This window comes from Aquarana catesbeiana, linkage group LG03 (assembly GCF_042186555.1).
Source record: "Aquarana catesbeiana isolate 2022-GZ linkage group LG03, ASM4218655v1, whole genome shotgun sequence".
NCBI classification, from domain to species: domain Eukaryota; kingdom Metazoa; phylum Chordata; class Amphibia; order Anura; family Ranidae; genus Aquarana; species Aquarana catesbeiana.
The window spans coordinates 66,824,814-66,847,926 of record NC_133326.1 but is presented as its reverse complement, the minus strand read 5'-3'; the positions used below and the strand labels follow the sequence as shown (position 1 = coordinate 66,847,926).

Genomic DNA, 23,113 nt, shown 5'->3' with positions numbered 1-23,113 from the left:
GTCAAGAAGGCTAACAAAGAAGCCACTTCCTTTCATTAAAAACATCAGGGACAGACTGATATTCAGCCAAAGATACAGGGATTGGACTGCGGACTGGGATAAAGTCATTTTCTCTGATGGATACCCTTTCCAATTGTTTGGGGCATCTGGAAAAAACCTTGTCCTGAAAAGAAAAGGTGAGCGCTACCATCAGTCCTGTGTCATGCCAACAGTAAAGCATCCGGAGATCATTCATGTGTGGGGTTGCTTCTCAGCCAAGGGAGTGGGCTCACACACAATTTTGCCTAAGAACACAGCCATGAATAAAGAATGGTACAAAAACATCCTCTGAGAGCAACGTCTTCCAACCATCCAAGAACAGTTTGGTGAGGAAAAATGCCTTTTCCAGCATGATGGAGCACCTTGCCATAAAGCAAAAGTGATAACTAAGTGGCTTGGGGAACAAAATATCAAAATTTTGGGTCCATGGCCAGGAAACTCCCCAGACCTTAATCCCATTAAGAACTTGTGGTCAGTCCTCAAGAGGCAGGTGAACAAAAAACCCACAAATTCTGACAAACACCAAGCATTGATTATGCAAGAATAGGCTGCCATCATTCAGGATGTGGCCCAAAAGTTGACTGGCAGCTTGAAATAGAAGGGTTAGCAATGCAAATATTGACTCCTTGCATAAACTTAATGTAATTGTCAATGAAAGCCTTTGACACTTATGAAATGCTTGTAATTATACTTCAGCACACCATAGTAACATTTGACAAAAAGGCCTAAAAACACTGAAGCAGCAGACTTTGTAAAAATGTATATTTGTCATTCTCAAATCTTTTTGGCCACGGCTGTACAACGCTAGTCAAAAGGTGCAGCACTAAAAAAGATGTAGTCACAAGGAGTAAAAGAAACCAGTAGGTTTCAGCCCACCATAGTCCACTCATAGCTGACACATTTTTCTTAAACAATTCTGATATATAAGAAGGCTATCTAACTGTTATCTTGTTATCATTATAGGCCAAGCTGATAGAGTTTAACCCTATAAGAGCTACTGATGTGAAACTTCCCTCTGGAGCTGTGTTTGTTATTGCGAATAGCTGTGTTGAAATGAATAAAGCTGCAACAGCTCATTTCAATATAAGAGTTGTGGAGTGTCGTCTGGCCACCAAGGTATGGTAACTATTACAATACATTGTAAACGTACACAATTTGCAGGACAATAAGTAACTCTGAAACTGCAGAATTTGCAATAAAGTCCAACTCTAGTCAACATGATTTTAATTTTGTGTAGGTTAAGAAAGGATAAGAACCATTGTCTGGTTATAAATGCAGTGTGTATGACCAGTGATGAAGTTTTCCCTCGCTTCGTGATCTGTCTGACAGGCAAGGAGCAGAAAGTGTAGCAATCCTGGTATGTTTGTACTTTTCCTTGCAATGGCCGTTTTACACATCTCTGCTGCAGTGGTCTAAATGACTTTGTTGATGGGTGAATGGTGCGTGGTAATATACTCACTCGTTTGTTCATAGAAAAAAAAAAGTACAAGTTTAAAAATTTTGCGTGCAATAGTAAGTGCTTCCAAGAGGCATTAGCATCCATCATCATCATTATCCCTTAGGAAGCCATGCAGTAACAAAATAAGAAATAAGTACATGCAGTGTTATAAAATTGACAGTGTTTTTTATTTTTTTAAAACAACAAACATGTCATACTTACCTGCTCTGTGCAATGGTTGTAATTTTTCGTATTCTTTTTTGGTAACTTCCAATAGGAAGGTTTTTCTCTTTTTTTTAAATTCCCTATAGTCTTACTTGATACCTTGACACCTCCCACAAGCATAGAAACCATTTTGAACAAAGAATGGTCCGTTATGCACAGGGGAGTCGAACACTGATCTAACTACTTTATCACTGTAAGGGTCTTTGAACCACCATTCTGAAAACCCTGATGCAGCGTACACATGAGCGGACTTTTCGACCGGACTGGTCCGACGGACAATCTGATCGTGTGTGGGCTTCAGTGGACCTTCAGCTGACTTTTCCAGTCGAAAATCTGACGGACTTTAGATTTGGAACATGCTTCAAATCTTTACGTCGTAACTCCGCCAGACCCAGAAATCCGCTCGTCTGTATGCTAGTCCGATGGACAAAAACCGACGCTAGGGCAGCTATTGGCTGTCAACTTCCTTATTTTAGTCCGATGTACGTCATCACGTACAAATCCGTCGGACTTTGGTGTGATCGTGTGTAGGCAAGTCCATTCATTAAAAAGTCAGTCGAAAGTCCGTTAAAAGTCAGCCGGAAAGTCTGTCAAATCAGTCCGGTCGAAAAGTCCGCCTTATGCTGCGTACACACGGTCGGACTTTTCGGCTACAAAAGTCCGACAGCCTGTCCAACAGACTTTCGACGGACTTTTGTCAGACTTTTGGCGGACTTGCGGCAGACTTTCTTACGAACGGACTTGCCTACATACGATCACACAAAAGTCCGACGGATTCGTACGTGATGACGTACACCGAACTAAAATAAGGAAGTTGATAGCCAGTAGCCAATAGCTGCCCTAGCGTGGGTTTTTGTCCGTCGGACTAGCACACAGACGAGCAGATTTCTGGGTTCGGCGTAGTTACGACGTAAAGATTTGAAGCATGTTTCAAATCTAAAGTCCGTCAGATTTGCGGCTGGAAAAGTCCGGGGAAGCCCACACACGATCGGATTGTCAGCCAGCTTTAGTCCATCGGCGTCTGTCGTACTTTTGTAGACGAAAAGTCCGACCGTGTGTACGCGGCATTAGAAGTCAACTTTTAATTCATACTGGAAAATCCCTTAGACTATTGTAAAGAAAAAAATGTTGGCACTCAGTACACAACAGCATATGTTATATATATGGGCACTATAGGGTGCCACAGTGCACTTGTATATTTTTTTACCTTTAAAGTTGATGCATTCATTTTGTTCTCACAGCTGTTTGTTTTGGGGCACAGTAAATACAATTTTTATTGTTTAGAGCCAAGTGTGCTTTTCTGACTAAGACAGGAAACCAAAATGTATACGACAAACACACCATGCAATGTTTCTAAGACATGGCACAAACAGGTAATTGGTCTGTATAAACATTATATTTTTTCTGGGGATAACTGGTGCAAAATGATGAATTCTTCATGAGTCTTGATGTCCTGAATGTGTATCACTCACATAAATAAGGCAAAAGTGATATTTTAAAAGTTTACATAAAGATGACTCTGTTTAATTACTATTTTATTGGATCCAAGAAAACCACAAATAAGGCTGGGGAGGGGGAACAAACACATTTTTTTTTTAGTTAAGGATAGTGAAAATAATTGTGCCATGTCTGTCTGTTTGTTTCCTCTATAGCACATACAGTTTTCTCATTTAGTACCCTAACCTTTCATTCAGATCATTATCATTTGTTCACAGGCCATTATAGAGACATCATTCTATTACATACAGTGTTTATTTTTAGTTGGACTGATGTATATATACAGTTCAGGAGAGCTCAAATAGGATGAAAAAAAACATTTGGGGCCTCTTTAGCCCCTTAAAAACATAAGGGATTCCGTTTCTGACCTATTTTGAAAATGCTAGTTGTCTAAGCTTCATAACTCATGTTGACTTTTTTTTTTTTTTTTTTTTAATCTTCAATGTATATGAAATGAATATCAAATAAGAGAAGTCAGCAAATGTACATTGTTTCATGCTAGACAAGGAACCTATATACATTTAGTTATAATTACAAAACTATTAAGTGAAAGACCGAAATTACTTTGCAATATTTCTTGGTTCTGTCGCTTATGGTGTTAGGTACTTGTGATGGGAGGGCCCGTGGAACTCAGAATCCCTTGGAAAGTAGGGGATGCCCTTGTTTCAGCTCCCCATATACCTCTTATGTCTAAGTCACCCTGTGCTATCCTGGCACAGGGTGAGTGAGAAAATATATCTTGGACTACTTAAAATGGGACAGTAATATTTGTCCACAATATCTCCCAGGATGTATGTAGGGACTATTATTGGTTTGTTTGATTCTGAACTCAACCTGTTAATTGAGTGAGCTGATCACATTAGCCTCCAGGACTGGCTAGGAGACGAACAGTCTAGCTTACCACAGGTTCTAATGCTGGCCATACACTATATGAAAAATCGGCCGAAAAATCGTTCGTATAGACACTTCGTTCGTTTTTCGGCAAGTTAATGGGCACAAATCGATAATCGTTTGTTACGTTTTTGTGGGAAAAAAACGAATGGGAAGTTTGGAAAATTTCTGCCGAACGTACGATAAATTGCAAGGTTAATGTGTTTCCCGTCCGAACTGTCTGCACTAGGTATATGTAAAAAAACGAACAAAAAATTATTTATTTATGTCCACTGAACAATTTATCGGTCATTATATGATGGCACGATCGTTTGCGGTCACGGTCGAACGTTCGTTTTTCGAAAATGGGTTCGGCCGATTTTCTGTATAGTGTATGGCCAGCATAAGGGTATTCCACACATTGTTGTTTGTCCTAATTAACCCTGTGTTGATGTTTATGGTAATGTGTATTGAATAGTCACCTAGTCTGGGTAAATGATTTAGTAAACTAGCTCATGTTAATTAGGTTACAGTTGTATTGTTAGAGGAGGTTCCAACGGCATATAAAGTCTTGTAATTTTGATTCTAAATAAAAATAGTCCATGTTAGCAGTGAAGCAAGTCTTGCCTTGTTTTATGCTTGAGAGCGGTTGGAATATCTGATATCTGAGTCCAGGCTACAAGGAAGTGGTATACTGACGGAAGCACTCAAGTGGAGTGTGGTACGTTCCGTGACAGTACTGGTCTCATAAGAGACCTTGGGTTTATTTTAATAAAACAGTAGGAAGGATAGGAAAAAGGGTGGGTGGAAAGAGCACTGAGTTTTGAGAATGGAAAGTGGGGCAGGTAGGGTTGTGGTGGGGGTAGAGGATTAGGATGGGTCATGTGGGGGTAAGACAACAATACATAAAAAAAAGGGGGAGGAAGGGGTTCCTGTGGGAACAAGTTGGCTAAAGGCATGGCAGGGCTCCATATTGTGCTAGTAGAATTTATCCTGCTGTAAGGAATTTACAGTAGAATCAAGAGGGAATTGGAAGTCATGCCAGTAGAAATATGTTCTTCTAAATTTCTCTCCTTGGCGCTGGAGGGATGTAGTAAGGACTTCCATCCTTTGAATTTCATTGCTTGTGGAAATCCATATACTTTTATGGGGCTCAGCCAGGAGGCAAAGGTAAACAAGGCCCATAGAAGTCTATGCTCCATCGCCCTTAACTCCACAAGGGACGCTCTAGTGATGCCATGGGATCAGTTCAACTTGATCTTCACCTTACTGTCCTTCCAGTTTCTACCTCAGGTGTTATGCAGAATGAGGATGGAGGGAATTCTGGTAATTCTCATTGCACTAAATTGGCCTAGGAGGAAATGGTACTCAGATATACTCAGACTCCTGGCATTCCTGAATCATCAGGCTCTACTGTCCCAAGGGCCAGTGCATTCTGCTTTTCGGTTGCTGGCTATAATGGCTTGGTTAAGCTATGGTCCTAAGAGTCAGGGGCCTATCAGACTCGGTCACCTCTACTCAATTGAAGGCTAGGAAATCAACTTCTTGCAAAGTCAACTTCATCACACCTGGAAAGCCTATTTTGCTTAGTTCAAGTCAAGGAAATTTCACCCTGGGAAATACATCATAGAATGTATCCTGCCCTTCCTCCAGTTTGATCTAGATCAGAATTTGGCTTTGCATACCAAATTTTGGCCTTGGCCTTTTTGTTTTCAGAGATCTTTGACCTTTCACTGCCTAGTTAAGGCCTTTGTCCATGATGTTGCAAAATTTTGGTGGGCACCAAAACATCAACCCCTACTCCGCGCTAAGGTTACCCAAAGAAAATATGTTAAAAAGAAAATTAACTTGGAAATGTGTTAAAGTAAGATTATTTATAACACCACTGCCGTCACTTGAAATCCCTAATACAAAAAATCAAAAAGTAACCAATGAAGATATGTTACTATCAGCAAATTTTATATATATATATATATATATATATATATATATATATATATATATATATATATATACATACATACATACATACATACATACATACATACACACATACATACATACACACACATATATATATATATATAAAGAAAATAAATTCATATGAATTAATCCATATATGTGCACATATTTGTGTTAGTCAAACAATATTAGAGTCCTTGAAACACCATAGTGTAGCTGTGAGTCCAATAAACATTAAAAGTTCAAATGTAGATCAAGATATCTTCTTTCACCACACCAATAGTGATAGCTCTGTGTTAACTCCTTATCTCAATGAAGGTACACTCACCAAATGGTATTGCATGCCATTTCACAGACAAGCACTATGTGCTTCATACAATAAATCTTCACACGCCTCTTCTTAACGAACCTCGTTCGACCTTTATTCCGCTCCACAATTCCAAAGCAGGTGTTAAGTAGGGATCACATGCAAAGAAAATGAGCTCTACGGTGCAATAAAATTTGAGTAAAATCTTTATTCAAATAGAGTATTTCTCACCAGAAATTTTCTTGTTACAGACAGATCAATAAATTCCAAATAACTCGATCTCCTGTAACAAGACCAGCACTTCATAAGGATAGCTGACATGCTCGCACCACCATATTAAGTCACCTGTGCGCTTATACTATCAGTCCAGTCCCGTCACTGCCGGCAATCTCTCTTAATGACTACACCGAGTCCCAGTCCAACATAACTTGTCAAACTCAATTTTATCAAGCTTACCTAGGTTGTTCGTGGATCAGTTATTGTTCAAGCAAAAACACAATCCACACATTTAAATCCACCTGTTCATATGGGGAGACTATAATAGTGCCAGTTCAAGATAGATGCCATCTAATACTCACCCACCAAATATATTAGCAAATTGACATAAACCTATCAAATAAATAAATGAATAAAAGTGTAGGAGACAGGTAACATCAGGCACTAGACAGCGATATACTAAAAACTAAGAGGCAATACAATGCAACATGAGTAAGCCTAGCAGGGGACTCTGCATGCTGAAAAAGGATATAAAAACGAAAAACAAGCACACAAGGAACCTCTGAGTGTAGTAAATTTTTCCCCTTTTATATCCTTTTTTAGTCATCATCTGAAGGATAGGGTTCCTCCTTTTCCTGTAAAGGCACTCTACCAAATCTATAAGATCTGTTATAGTGCTTCATGCACAAAGCATTTGTTTCTTAGATTTGCAAGGCTGCTACCTGGTCTCCTGTTCACATGTTTAAGTTTTACCAGGTTGCCTCCTGAAGACATTTTCAGACATGTGGTGCTGCTCTGAGTCTGTTGAGCTTTTCTTGACCTGTTACATAGGCCTGTTGATGTTTGTTGCTGTGTTGCCCACCACTCAGTTGGACTGCTTTTAGATTTCCCATAGTAATAACTAATGATCCTGTGTCCCATAATGTACGACCGATATTTGGAGAATAGTACGTTATACAGGTCACTTGCCTCTGTTTTTATGAGCTCCCTATTGCTTTCTACAAAACTGAGACTAGTTGGGAGTGGAAGGGGTTATATGGGGATGGCCCAGCAGCTTTCTGTAAATGGTGCTCATGCCGAGCAGGTGACACCATATGTTTACTATTCAGCAGGGCAACCGCTTTATGTACCATTGAGAAACTTTGAAATTTAAGTAGCCAAGCCACCCTTCAATTGTTCACCCGAGATTGACAACGTATCCTCCAAGATATGCACCCTTCAGGCATGAACGAATTGTAGTGCATCCTAAGTTCTCACTAAGTCTGGTAGATAAAACATTCCATCCCCAGAAAGAAACAGGTAAAAGTTGACTTAAAAGCTTACAATCATTATCAGGCTATAAATCCATGTGCAAAATACAAAGCACAGTTGAACCCCCTTCACCCTCCAACAACTATTACCAATTTTGAGGACCTATGCCTGGACCCATCCCCCATACAGCACTGCCTATCCATCTCTGATCAGCTTCTAATCCAACTCCCTGGCCAATTTATCCCAGTGTACCTGTCCCAATAGAAAAAAAGACTTGATACCATTTTTTTTAAAACAACAAAGGGAAAGAATTTTAAGGCTTACCCATATATACTCTGTTTCCAGCATAATACAGGAATCACATTTCTGGTACAATGATTTTTATTGTAATAAGCAAAGCAACATGACAACTGATCACCCATGCAGGGGGTACAATTACAGAGAATATGGCACAGAGGCATGGGTAAAGGAACATACAATGGAATGTTTTGAGACTACAAAAGGTCTACTGAGCGACCTAATGGTACGAGCCAAAGGTTCGCATAGGACCCCTAAGCCAGAGGGCCTAGAGGGGAAGTCCATTTTTCCAGGTGCAATAGGTTGCAATGAAAAATTCACATAAGCAAATCAACTATATACCCACGCAGGGGGTTCAGAGTGAGAAGTGGTGAAAAACATCTTTCAAATTTACCTTATTTCGGGCCTTCCTCCTCCACCTTACTCCTATGCAAGTGAAGTGCTATAAAAATGTATTCCTTATTCCCCTACTCAGTGCCGCAAAAACCTGCATTACGCTGGATTTGAAACAGACCGTTGCCCCTCCAAACGATTTATAAGATAACCAAGGTAAACAAAATTAAGTCCATGGAAGGTTTAATGGTGTGTACAAAGCATACAGAGAACCAGTTCTGTAATACTTAGTTCTACTTGTTGGATTTCCAAACCACAGTGGAATGCTGTACAATCCTGGGTTTCTTCAAGGGATTGTAGTGAAGTGTCTTTCCCTGCTCTTTCTCCCCCTCCCCTATGACCCTTACAAGCTGTCTCCCCCCTACATTCCCCCTTCTTGAGCTACCCCTCACTCCAATGCTTTTTTCACAGCCCAGGAACTCCTCATCCTCTTCATGCTATCACATGAGGAGATCCAATGACTCTGAATACTAAGTTAAGACAGTTGGCGCTTCTAAGACTGAAAAAAGGCACCCCTTCATCAGGGTTTACAAGACAATCAATGTGGTTTTATGTCTGAACACATCCACCCAACTCACACACAAGTGTTTCTCTCACACCGGTGAAAGGTATTCACAGGGCTATATGTGCCTTTCAAAGTTGTCACTGACTAATTTATTGTTAGGGATTGAGGAGTATCCTGGATTCTATAATATTTTCGACTTGTAACTGGTACCTTTTTCATTGTTCTGAAAATAAAGAGTTAAAAAAAAATCGATACCTACCTGCTGAACCATGGATATGGCCAGCTTTAGCACAGTTACAGTATTAAAGAAAATCTGCAAGCTTCATTAAGTTTTCAGATACATTTGTGGGAGATATCAAGAAACACACACAGGAGGTCGCAAATGCCTAGTGCATTACCCAAGATTTATTTGTACAAAAAGCCAAATGGATACTCACAGAAGTAATAAGTATAACAAGAAGTCCATTCATCAACCAGTGTGGTACCGAATGACCTAACTGATAGCAGTGTCGGCCACTGACGCGTTTCGGGGCTGAGTTCTGAGGAAGGGGTGCATCCCTGAAATGCGCCAGTTGCCGACACTGCTATCAGTCAGGTCACTCGGTACCACACTGGTTGATGAATGGACTTTTTGTTATGCTTCTCACTTCCATCGTCTGTGAGTATCCATTTGGCTTTTTGTTTTTTTTGTACAAATAAATCTTGGGTAATGCACTAGGCGTTTGCTCCCTCGTGTGTGTTTCTTTGTAGTTCCATATTTCCCAATGTTGTGAACTTGTAAAAACCAAAGAATACCTGTTGATCTGTCAGAGTTGCAGTCTGTTTCTAATTTATTTTGTGAGCTGACAACACACAGCATTTGTTTGGTCAGAGTTTTGTCAGCCTTGTCCAGTTTTCTTTTGCTAAACTCTGCAGAACCACCTACTCTCCACATCTCTACAACATGTAGGCTAATCTTTCTGTAGTCCCAAGATGAGAACTAGGAGGGCTAATTACTTTTTTTGATATAACACAAGAAGTCTGTACAAGAAACACGACAGCTCTGAATTTTTGATATGGTAAACAGGTATTTTTTACATTAAACAAACAGATATAACAAAAGGCTTTCAATGGTATGTTTAACCGCTTGCCGACCAGCCGCCGTCATTTTACTGTGGCAGGTTAGCACGATTTAGCGAGCTGTCGTAGCTATACATCGGCTCGCCGGATGGGGATAGCAGGCACGCGTGCGCCGCCTGAGGCAAGCGCCCTCTGCACAGCGGGGCTGCCGATGCTCATGGCCGACGGTTGCGATGACCGCCGGCCACAAGCGATCGCGGGCACGAGAGGCAGAACAGGGACGTGTGTGTGTAAACACACAAAATCCCTGTTCTGTTCTGAGAGGCATGACAGATCATGAGTTCCTGTTAGCTAGGAACCACAATCCGTCACTTCCTCTAGGTCAGTCCCCTCCCCCTACAGTTAGAAACACAAACCGGGAACACAGTTAACCCCTTGATCGCCCCCTAGTGTTAACCCCTTCTCTGCCAGTAACATTTTTACAGTAATCAGTGCATTTTTATAGTACTGATTGCTGTATAAATGCCAATGGTCCCAAAAATGTGTCAAAAGTGTCCGATGTGTCCGTCATAATGTCGCAGTCCCGATAAAAATCGCAGATCGCCACCATTACTAGTAAAAAAAAATAAATAAATGCTATAAATATATCCCCTATTTTGTAGACGTTATAACTTTTGCGCAAACCAATCAATATACGATTTTTCGGGGGTTTTTTTGTTTTTTTTTACCAAAAATATGTAGAAGAATACATATTGGCCTAAACTGAGGAAAACATTTGTTTTTTAATATATTTTGGGGGGATATTTAGTATAGCAAAAAGTACAAAATATTGTGTTTTTTTCAAAATTGTCACTCTTTTTTTTGTTTATAGCGCAAAAAATAAAAACCGCAGAGGCTATAAAATACCACCAAAAGAAAGCTCTATTTGTGAGAAAAAAAGCACATCAATTTTGTTTGGCTGCAGTGTTGCATGAGTGTGCAATTATCAGTTAAAGCAACGCAGAGCCGAATTGCAAAAAATGGCCCTGTCATTCAGCAGGCAAATCTTCCGGGGCTGAAGTGGTTAATGGACCAAAAAAAGGATGAAAATGCGAGGTTAATTTTTAGGATTTGCATACACTTTAATCTGATTAATTTTTATCAATGCATACTAAAGCCCTAAAAATGTATTTGTTTAGTTTGTAATTATATACAGTGGGGACGGAAATTATTCAGACCCCCTTAAATTTTTCACTCTTTGTTATATATTGCAGCCATTTGCTAAAATCATTTAAGTTCATTTTTTCCCTCATTAATGTACACACAGCACCCCATATTGACAGAAAAACACAGAATTGTTGACATTTTTGCAGATTTATTAAAAAAGAAAAACTGAAATATCACATGGTCCTAAGTATTCAGACCCTTTGCTGTGACACTCATATATTTAACTCAGGTGCTGTTAATTTCTTCTGATCATCCTTGAGATGGGTCTACACCTTCATTTGAGCCCAGCTGTATTTGATTATACTGATTGGACTTGATTAGAAAAGCCACACACCTCTCTATATAAGACCTTACAGCTCACAGTGCATGTTAGAGCAAGTGAGAATCATGAGTCAGAATTGTGGCAAGGCACAGATCTGGCCAAAAAAATTGGAAAAAAATTTCTGCTACACTTAAGGTTCCTAAGAGCACAGTGGCCTCCATAATCCTTAAATGGAAGACGTTTGGGACGACCAGAACCCTTCCTAGAGCTGCCATCCGGCCAAACTGAGCTATCGGGGGAGAAGAGCCTTGGTGAGAGAGAGGTAAAGAAGAACGCAAAGATCACTGTGGCTGAGGTCCAGAGATGCAGTCGGGAGATGGGAGAAAGTTGTAGAATGTCAACCATCACTGCAGCCCTCCACCAGTCGGGGCTTTATGGCAGAGTGGCCCGACGGAAGCCTTTCCTTAGTGCAAGACACATGAAAGCCCGCATGGAGTTTGCTAAAAAACACCTGAAGAACTCCAAGATGGTGAGAAATAAGATTCTCTGGTCTGATGAGACCAAGATAGAACTTTTTGGCCTTAATTCTAAGCGGTATATGTGGAGAAAACCAGGCACTGCTCATCACCTGTCGAATACAGTCCCAACAGTGAAGCATGCTGGTGGCAGCATCATGATGGGGGGATCAGGACGACTGGTTGCAATCGAGGGAAAGATGAATGCGGCCAAGTACAGGGATATCCTGAACGAAAACCTTCTCCAGAGTGCTCAGGACCTCAGACTGGGCCGAAGGTTTACCTTCCAACAAGACAAATGACCCTAAGCACACAGCTAAAATAACGGAGTGGCTTCACAACTCCGTGACTGTTCTTAATTGGCCTAGCCAGAGCCCTGACTTAAACCCAGTTGAGCATCTCTGGAGAGACCTAAAAATGGCTGTCCACCAACGTTTACCATCCAACCTGACAGAACTGGAGAGGATCTGCAAGGAGGAATGTCAGAGGATCCCCAAATCCAGGTGTGAAAAACTTGTTGCATCTTTCCCAAAAAGACTCATGGCTGTATTAGATCAAAAGGGTGCTTCTACTAAATACTGAGCAAAGGGTCTGAATACTTAGGACCATGTGATATTTCATTTTTTCTTTTTTAATAAATCTGCAAAACTGTCAGCAATTCTGTGTTTTTCTGTCAATATGGGGTGCTGTGTGTACATTGAGGAAAAAAATGAACTTAAATGATTTTAGTAAATGGCTGCAATATAACAAAGAGTGAAAAATTTAGGGGGTCTGAATACTTTCCGTCCCCACTGTATGTACATGAGCGAACCATATATGGTCATTACATATACATGCTCTCCTTAGTAGTGCTTCACAATGTTGGACCTTGCTGATTCCCTTAACACACTACAAGTCTTACAAGACAGGGTCTGTCTAAATGAAAGCAATTTATTCTCTGAAGTCTCTAATGACATAAAACACATCATTATCATGGTAGCAGAGACCATGTGATCAGGGCTGCCTAGATTTCAGATCACATGATAGTCTTGGAGTAGATTTCTTCTCGGCAGGCAAGTAACCTTGTTGCTCACTCTCAAAAAAAAAACAAAAACCTAACATGTGCCTCATTAGTTTACAGTATGCACATTTTAATCTTCAGTCTGCTTTTAGGGGTACAAAGGCAACAGCAGCACACTGCCATACTGTATCTCTAGCTTTAGATCCTTCCTGCTTTGTGCTGCACTTGGCAAACCTGTACCTGACATGGTGCTGACAAAGAGACCTGTGCAACACCAAATAGAGGAGGAGGTTTGTGGGGCTGAAGGCACTTTGCTGGACAAACAATGCCTTGTAGTGGTGTAGTGTATGCAAGCTTCAAGCAGCAGCTGGATTTCCCAGTGCAATATATCCATCTAAGGATCTTATCTTTTTATGTCATGAAGTAACATCTGTTTCAACATAGCCTGGAACAAGCAACGTACTAAGTGTGTTGATGATTCTCAAGCTATGTGCTATGTCATTGCCCCAGAATTAGCATTCTAGCACTTAAACACCTGGGGTTACAAAAACTTTGCAGTGAGCCCCTCCCTGCACTGCAAGGGATAAATGCTCCTTATCACTGGGGGATGGGAAGTATTGTAATACTTCCATTAACCTTGCTCTGGCGGACTCTGGCGCTGTCCACTGCTCCAGCTAGTGTAGACTCTTGTTGTCCATATGTACAGTGCGGGGCTACTGGCTCCCTATTAAACACTCCACCCTTCTGTCCCTTTCCACCCTTTAAATTCTATGTAACATTAAAGTTTAACTAAAGGCATTTTTTTAGTTTTGTACAGAGTGGAGAGGGGCTAGAACCCCTGTCTGGTTTTATTGCTGTCTGTGCCCGCGTTAGGGAGTTTTATCCTTTCCATTTGTCCTGTTTACCAATATCATTAAAAACAAAACAAAAAAAGATTTAAAATTTTGTTTTGTCCCCAGAGCAGTCATAGAGGGGAAATCTTCCAATGGGGACACTAGTTCTTGGGACCTTGGGGGGGGCCCTCAAGGGATTGCCTTAATTCTCAGGGAATTCCTCGCACTTCCTGTTTTGGCTTTGGGATAGAAAGTGAAGGTTCAAGTGATTGTAAAGCTTGATTTTTTTTATTTTTTTTTTAACGACAAAAATGTTATACTTACCTGTTCTGTGCAATGGTTTTGCACAGAGCAGCCCCCATCCTCCTCCTCTAGGGTCCCCCACCAGTGCTTCTGGCACCTTCCCCTCCACCGAGTGCCCCTTTAGGAAGCTGCTTCCCATGGGTTACTTGTGCATGCTCGATCCCGAGCCAGGGCGTTTGCATCTATTCAGACACACAGCCCTGCCCCCGACTCTCTGCTCATAGATTTTGAGTTAGAGCAGCAGGAGCCAATGGCTCCCATTGCTCTCAGCCACTTCTGTAAGAATGAGGAGAGGGGAGAAGAGCCACTGCAGATGTACACAACGCTGGATCGAGATTAGGTTCAGGTGGGTATTTAGGAGGAGCCTGGGGGGAGCCACTATTAAAAGGTTTTCTTACCCTAAAGCTCACGTCAACTTGTGTTGCAGTGAAATGGGGGGGGGGGGTGCAGGTGAATGATAGGATCTCTTCCTCCACTCATAGAATGTGGTTATTTTCTATGAAGCAATACAAGGAGTTTTCCAAATGAAGGAAGGGGAGGAAAAGCTTAAGGAGACAATGCTATTAATACATGTATGAGGACGATCCAACTTTAGTGAAGGGAGGATTTCTATAATGAGGAGTAGTGATAGGCTCTGGCGTGTTTGGAATTGTAGTCCCAATTCGCCTGAACACTCCCACCAGGAATACGACATTGCACACCGCCAATCATAGGCAGTGAGGCATTTCCTGGTTCACAGCTGCACAGACCGGGAAATCTCTGCCTATGATTGGCAGTGTGCAGTGTCGGTTTCCTGGCGGGAGTGTTCAGGTGGGTCAGGATTATGATTCAGAACACGCCTGAGCCCATCACTAATAAGGAGCAGCCAGCAGGATATAGAGCACCCTTCATTGGAGGTAAGTGTTATGTCCCTGGTGCAGTATACTCCAAAAGAAGTTTTAAATCAACTTCAGATTTAAATACATTTTATAGTTGGCTTTAACAAAGACAGGATGTCGGGCGTTTTAAGATTTCCTTCAACTTTTATTACTGACATCTTCACAATGACTAATTGTTGGCTGTACTCTGTTTTTATCACCATAAAATTACATCTCTCCTAATATTGCATGAAAACTAAATACAAAGTTGGATATTAACTAAGAAAAAAACTTCTATAAAGTCTTTATTAAAACATAAATCATTAACACTTGATTGTGATAATAAAAACCATGACATTTAAATAATGTAAACATGCGATTCATAAGAAGCAAAACTGTTTGAAAACTGTGGTCAGTCACTTGTTGAGCAGATGTGTCTTTGAGGAATGTTTCATTTTTCCCAATGTTCTGTCTTCAAGATGTTTGCACTGAACACTATTATATTGGTACTATTATGTGTTTGGGTTTAAAATGGTTTGATACAAAGTGCCTTTTTCTTAAAGTGTATGTAAACTCTAATGCGGTGTACACGCGGTCGGAATTTCGGCCAGCAAAAGACCGATGAGAGTTTTTCGTCGGAAAATGCGACCATGTGTATGCTCCATCGGTCTTTTGCATGCTCTCAATTTTCGGTCGGGAAAAGTTCCTGTCCGAAAATGCGATGGTCTGTGGCAATTCCAATGTGCAAAATCCCTACGCATGCTCGGAAACAATTCGACGCATGCTCGGAAGCATTGAACTTCATTTTCTCGGCTCGTAGTGTTGTATGTCACCGCATTCTTGAGAGTCGTAATTTCAGCAAACTTTTTGCGTGACCGTGTGTATGCAAGGCAAACTTGAGCGGAATTCTATCGAACAAGCCGTCATATCTTTTTCCAACGAGAAAACCAATCGTCATTAGAATATTTCTCTTATTTGCTCCATTTTGGTCTGTTAAATATACACTTATGAAAGTGTTGTATCTCATCTGTTTGACAAGTGCAAAAAAAAGCAGCTGTTCATTCAGAAATCTTGTGGGCTGGTAACTCCCTGTACTCTCTGCCACTGAACTGTTATCAGTTAACATTGTTCCCTGATTCCTCTGTGGACTACAAAAATCATATCCCTCTGTTATGGAGAAGAGATGGGGTGTCATGTAGTCGTAACACACTCCTTGTCCTAGGGTGACAACTTTGCTCAGTACAGTTGTCACCCTAGGACAGGAAGTAAGTTATGGCCAGGATTACCATGTTAAAATAAAGAAAAATAAGTGTGAAAAGGAAAACAAATGCAACAACCACATATTTGGACAAGTAAGCTGCAATACTATCAATTTTAGTTCTTGGCTTTAGATATGCTTTAACCACTTGCTGGCCAGCAGTTTAAAATGGATGTAAAAGAACAAGGTTTTTCATAGAATGCATGAAGGTAAAAAACCTGTGTTCAGCAGCCTCCCCTAATTACTTACCTGAGCCCCCTCTCGATCCAGTGATGTCCACAAGAGCCTTACCTCTCCAGGGACCCGCACTCAGAATAGACTTTTGGAAGCAGCAGGAGACGTTGGCTCACGCTGCTGTTAGTCACAGCCAATGAGCCAATGAGGAAGCGGGGCCAAGCCACGGCTCTGTGTGTGAATGGACACACAGAGCTGCGTCTCTGGAGTGCACCTGCTTGGGTGCCCCCATGGCAAGCTGTTTGCTGTGGAGGCACCCAGCAGGAGGGAGGAGCCAGGAGCGCTGACGTGGGACCCGAGAAGAGGAGGATCCAGGCTGCTCTGTGCAAAATCATTACACAGAGCAGGTAAGTATAACATGTTTATTATTTAAGAAAAACATGGCTTAAATATCGCTTTAGCCATTACTGCTGGCCAGTGGGTATGTTGTTCTTTATGGTTTATGTAATAATACTTATGCTATAAGTCACTGATCGCCGCCATTACTAGTATAGTGTATGTCTGGGTCCGTATCCTGGTCATGGTCAGAACTACACTAGTGTCCCCAATAATATAGTGTCCCCAAAAACACAGTGTGAGCAGGAATAGCCCTGATCACTGCCAGCACTTGAGACATGTAGCAGAATACATTCTGGTAGCGGCGGTACTACCAGCGTCCCAAAGGTAGCACTTGGGACCAGGCCCTGGCATTTCCTCACTGTGGAGAGGGGGGGGGGGAGAGACCCAGCATCTCCCGGTGTACCTCTGGCTAACAGTTAACTAAACAGCGGAGGGGACAGTCGGCAGCTCTGTAGTGCTCATGGCATCTCCCTCTTCCCCTCTGGCTAGCAGTTCACTCTATACAGTGGAGAGGGGAGGGGCCTCTGACCCAGGCAGGTATTCGCTTCCGTGCACAAGCAGAGCGATTCACTTGTGTACTGAAGCCGGTGCCTACCTGGGTCAGAAGCCCCTCCCCTCTTCACTGTATAGCTTCACTGCTGGCCAGAGGGAGATGCCGCGGGCATCACAGAGCTGCTGATCAATATGTGCAACTGAGTGGACATGGGGTTACCAGAATACTGAAAGTACACTGTTGTGTGTGTTGGGAAGGTGGGGGGGGGGTACAGAGATGCACTGGAGGTTGGAGGTCCAGAGATGTACAAGTGGGTACAGAGCAGAGATGTGTTAGGGGTGTGGGGGGGGGAGTGCAAAGTTCACTTGCTGCGGTGTACAGTGGTGTGCTGAATGGATACAATGGACGCTTGGTGGTGCAGAGGTGTGTATGTGGGAGGTGCAGAAATGTGTGTCAGAGTACATAGGTGTGCTGGGGGAGGTTGAGGTGTGCTGGGTAATACAGAGGATGCTAGGAGGTGCAGAGGTGTGTGCTTATGTATGGGGGGCAGGGGGGATGCAGAGGTGTACTGGGGCTTACAAAGGATTGCTGGCCATATGGGATTCCAGGAAGTGCAGAGGTGTGTAGGGGGTGCAGAGGTGTGCTGGGGGGGGTGGGTACGGAGGATGCTGGGAGGTGCAGTGATATGCAAGTAGGTATAGAAGTGTGCAGGGGGGGTACGGAGGTGTGCTAGGGGTACAGGGGTTATTTGGAAGGTTCAGAGAATTGTGGGGGATATGGAGGCGTGCTGAGGGGGTACGGAGGCATTCCGGGGGGTGTAGAGATGTGCGGTATAGCATTTGGTGGTTCTTGTAGAACCACGCCCATTTAAATGCCCCACCCCTAATTAAGATGCGTTCTCCGCCTACAATGGCTGGCTGAACAATAAGGGAAAAAAAGGTGCCCCTGAAATGTTTTTAAAAAGGTTGACAACTATGAATGAAAGATTCCTGAATAAGTAAGAAGGGCCCCGGGATGGGGTCAGGAGGGGGCCCTTCATGGTTTCTTGCACTGGGGCCTGAAGGTTCTAGTTACGCCTCTGCATTCTGGCATAATTTTATGAAGACTTGATTTTTTGGATATGTTTTATAACAGAAAGTACAAAATTAGTTTTGTTCTTTTTCAAAAAAAATGTTGTTTATATAATACAAAATAAAAAACCCAATATTAATCAAATACCACCAAAAGAAAGCTCTATTTGTGTAAAAGATATACATTTCTTTTGGGTACAGTGTTGCGTGACCGAGCAATTGCCAGTTAAAGTGGTTCTAAAGCCTTAAGGTTTTTCACCTTAAAGCATTCTATGCATTAAAGTGAAAAGCCTTCTGTGCTGCAACTACCCCCCCAGAACCCCCCTTTTTCTTAAGGAAGGAAAGGGTGACCCCTTGAAGTCGCACATCTCTGGTGTCCTGCTACGATGAATGGAGTATCAACCTCAGCCTAAACTCTGACCAGGCCACGTCCCCCTTTTTCTTACCTGAACCCAATCCGCTCCAGCGATGTGCAGGAGTGCAGTGGCTTCAGCTGCTGTCTCTTTCTTCATTGGACAGATTGATTGGCTCCCGCTGCTGTCAATCAAATCCTGTGACACGGGAGCGAAGGGCAGGGCCGAGTCTCGCTGTCTGAGAAAATGACACGGGAGCGAGCCCACATGGGTGCCCCCCAGGCAAAGCCACTTTCCCTGGGGGGCACCTATGTGGGCTCGCACCCGATGAAGAGGAGGGGCCTAGAGCGCCGGCAGGGGACCCCAGAAGAGGTGGATCAGGGCTAATCTGTGCAAAAGCATTGCACAGTGCAGGTAAGTATAACATGTTTGTTATCTTTTTTTATATAAAAAAGGAAGGTTTACAACCACTTTAAGAGCCCTTTCACACTGAGCCACAGGCAGCATTAGCGGTACAGCGCTGCTAGTTTTTTTATCCTCTGCTAGCGGCCAAAGAAAGGGTTAAATGCGCCTGTGTAGTGCCGCTGCCGAAGCACTTTGCAGACTCTTCGGCAGCGGTGCCCATTAATTTCAATGGGCAGGGGCGGTGGAGGAGTGGTGTATGCACCGTTCCTCCACCGCCCCAAAGATGCTGCTTGCAGGACTTTTTTTAACGTTCTGCCAGCGCAGCGCCCCAGTGTGAAAGCACTCGGGCTTTCACATTGGGGTGGCAGGGGAGGCGTTTTTCAGGCGCTTTACAGGCATTATTTTTAGCCCTTTAGCACCTGAAAAACTCCTCAGTGTGAAAGGGGTCTAAAAGTAGCACAGTGCTTATAGCAAAAAATGGTCTGGTCATGAATGTGGTAAAACCTTCCAGAGGTAAAGTGGTTAAACTAAGGCAAGCTGCACCTTAAAGCACTCTATCTGCATTAATGTGCGGTGTTAACAAATGGTGTTGGGTCTGTAGTTAACTGCTTAATGCGTCTGTGGGCAATGTGGTAACTGATGTTTTGCATAGGTACAAATATTTATGGTCAGATTCATTTTTAAGGAATGCATTTAAATTGTATGTCAACTGGTATTGTCATGTATTTGGGAGAATATATTTTTATTTCCTCAGGGATGGGGAAGGGGAAACGGTACTGGGAATGGTTCCATGCTACATCATCACTGAGGCCATAGTCTACTCTATCAGAAGTCCAACAAGTTGTGATTGGGGTCAGTGGGGAGGTAGTGATCAATCTAGGGCACATGTGCCAAACAAACACAAGGCCCGCTGGCTGAATCTGGCCTACCAGGCCATTTCATGTAGCCCCTCGCACCTTTCCTGCAGCTGTTGCACCCACCCCCACCTTGTTTTAACAGTCAGCAGCAGATCCTGCACTCCTCCATGCACCCACGGCGAGGCATATCAATGTCCCACTGTTGGCAGCAGACAGGAAGACAGAACTCCTCTTACAGATCCTGCATCTTTCTGTGCAGCCGCAGCACCGCCTCATCTCCACCTCCCCTGGTCTCAGCAGACTCTGGCAGCTGACTCCTGCCCTCCTCTGGTCCTCCTCCAGATCCTGCACTTTCTGCTTCTCAGCTCTGCCCAAACTTTTTTCCAGGCAGCAGCACAAAACGTATTGTTGCACAGACGCTGGAGAGCCTGCCACGCTCTTTGCTGACCTGGTTGCTCTACCATTGAACTTCTATTGGCATACAGTGTACAGTTTAAAATACCCAGTTAACTCTCAGCAGTTGATTACTATTACTGCAATAATTACTATAATCTCCTGAAGAAGCGCGCCAGCGCCAAACATGTAGAGCTCAGTTAGTCTGCCCTTCACATCAACCTATGTTAGGCCTACCGCAATACTGATGAATACATCTGTACCATCCTCTTATCAAGTTACAGTTCGGCTTATGTATGGTTATGGTGATGTCTATGTGGTTGTTGTACTAACCTTTGATGCTAGGAATTTTTAACTTCACCTTGTTTGTCTTTTTAATTTTTTTTTCTTTTGTATGACTAAATATACTGTATATACTTTTAGATGACTTTGTGTGTTGTGGTGCCTATAATTTTGAGTCCATTGGTTCAGTGATGTAAGGGAGGACGAGGGACTCTTGGCGTCTGATGGTGGGGGGCTCTTGACATTCGATGTAAAGTGAGGGGTGGAGTGCTCTGGACATCTGCTTATATTTATTATGAAAATAATACAATTCTATGGCAATTGAAAAGGAGGAGCACACATTGCTGGTATCATCCACAAGAAACTTTATTGGAGACTGCTCAGACAGAACACCATGGCAGAACCATATTCTGTCTGAGAAGTCTCTAATAAAGTTTCTTGTGGAAGATACCAGCAATGTGTGCTCCTCCTTTTCAGACCGTCATCTGGTGTGAATGGGCTCTGTGCCAGTCCGCACCTGCCCTTTACAGCGTAAAGTGATTGTAAAGGTTTTTTTTTTTTTCCTTAAACTAACAAACATGTTATACTTACCTGCTCTGTGCAAGCGGCCTCCTGTTCTGGGGTCCCCCGGGGGTGCTCCTGGCTCCTCCTCCTCGAGTGCCCCCATGTAGAGCCACTTTCCATGGGGACACTCATGCAGGCACACTCCCAAGTCCTGCTGCTGCGTCCATTGACATAGACAGCAGGACTCAACCCCCCCCCCCGACTCCCATGCTACTGGATTTGATTGACAGCAGTGGGAGCCAATGTCTCCTGCTGCTATCAATCTATCCAATGAGGACCTGAGACAGCGGCTGGAGCTGCTGGGCTCGTACTCGTCACTGGAATGATTGCATGAAAAACCTTAAGACTTTACACCTCCTTTAAGTCTTAGGTTATTACAAAAAACAGTAATAATCGAATGCAGAGGCAATTATTTAATACGATAAAGAGTAGATCATTTTATATAGCTTACAGATACAATCAGCCCTTTGAGGGGAACCATAATACTGATTCGGCCTGTGATGAAATTGAGTTTGACACCCCGGATTTAGGGTTTCCCAACACGTTTAGGGCCAGTTTACACCAAAATGCAGCACGGAAAAGCTGCGTTTGAACACCCTGCCTTTGCAATCTGCATGCATGTACCAGTGAAAAATTAACAGCATCCCAAACACAGAAATGCAGAACATTTGTGGGCACTAAAAGGCAGACTGTACAATGATGTTTGCTAAAATATTGGAAAGTATTGTTCTTTTTTTTTTTTTTTTTTCTCAGCAAAAGTAGGGCTAAGCTACAAATCGGCAGGGTTTCAGAATAAAGTTATCTGTTTCAATAAATACTGGAGAAAACAGATGTCATAATATGCTAATGCAGGTTTTCTGCGCAACATTTAATCCCATTGGATTTTTCTCTGGTTTATTGTACTTTTTACTGACCACATTGTTACTGCAGAATGTTGTGGTTTCCTATGTGTCACATATCCAGGGTGAGGTTTTCTTGGATGCAGAAGAGACGGTCTGACCTCCTGTATGCAATTTTACATAAACTATTCATAAAATCCAGAACAAGCTTTTTTATACTGTACATAAATGGTCATTCCTGTAGCATATGTTTAATATAATGGCTATCCAATTCTCTGAAAGGTAGAGGAACTCTTTGCGCATCAAGCTGGTTAGTACCGGATAACTTCTGTAACTCAGAAACAGAAATTCCTTGGTTTTAAACAATCAGATTGGCTTTCTGTTATATATGCTTTGCATCCATAGCACTTTCAGGCTGCTTATTCATTCACAGACTGAAGCATAGTAAACAGTTTACTATACTTCAGTGATGAATGGACACAAGAGCAATTGGTACTGATCGCTCACTATGTTCATTCAGAAAAGGAAGGGGCCAGTAAATTACATATTTACCAGTCCCTCCCCCCCAAATCCCCTTCCAGCTGTTGGAGGGGGGGGAGATCAGAAGAAGCTGGCAGTGCTGCAGGGAGAGGAACAGTGTCTGCATTAAGGCAGTACAGCTGGTGCTCCTGCTTGGCAGGTGCCTGAGCTCCCCTTTTAAACTGGTAGGACCTGGGCACGGTACAGGAGGGCTGGCTGTACTGCCTTTTTAGTGGCTCTGGCACGCGGGGTGATTAGAGTGTGCCCAGGCACACTTCGCACCCCTGCATAGGCCTATGACTAGCAGATTTAGATACACTAACAACACTTTTTAAGCAGTTAAAGGATTTTTTTGCTTTTTGGATAAACGTTTTAGTGGATCATTGTAAGCACCCCTTCGTGGTAAATGTTTTGTCTCAATCTTCTGACTGCTACATCTGCAGGACAGCTTGTTCTGTTGAAAAACAGACTA

The 23,113-nt window shown here is 42.6% G+C and overlaps 1 protein-coding gene across 1 annotated transcript in view; it reads left to right on the top strand.

Moving 5' to 3' along the window:
* Nucleotides 1-23,113, top strand: part of GALK2 (galactokinase 2) — a 311,651-nt gene that overhangs the window by 193,795 nt on the left and 94,743 nt on the right. The window contains exon 7 of the mRNA XM_073618652.1: nt 1,003-1,155. Within this exon, the coding sequence (XP_073474753.1) occupies nt 1,003-1,155 (153 nt within the window). The remainder of the gene's footprint in view (nt 1-1,002; nt 1,156-23,113) is intronic.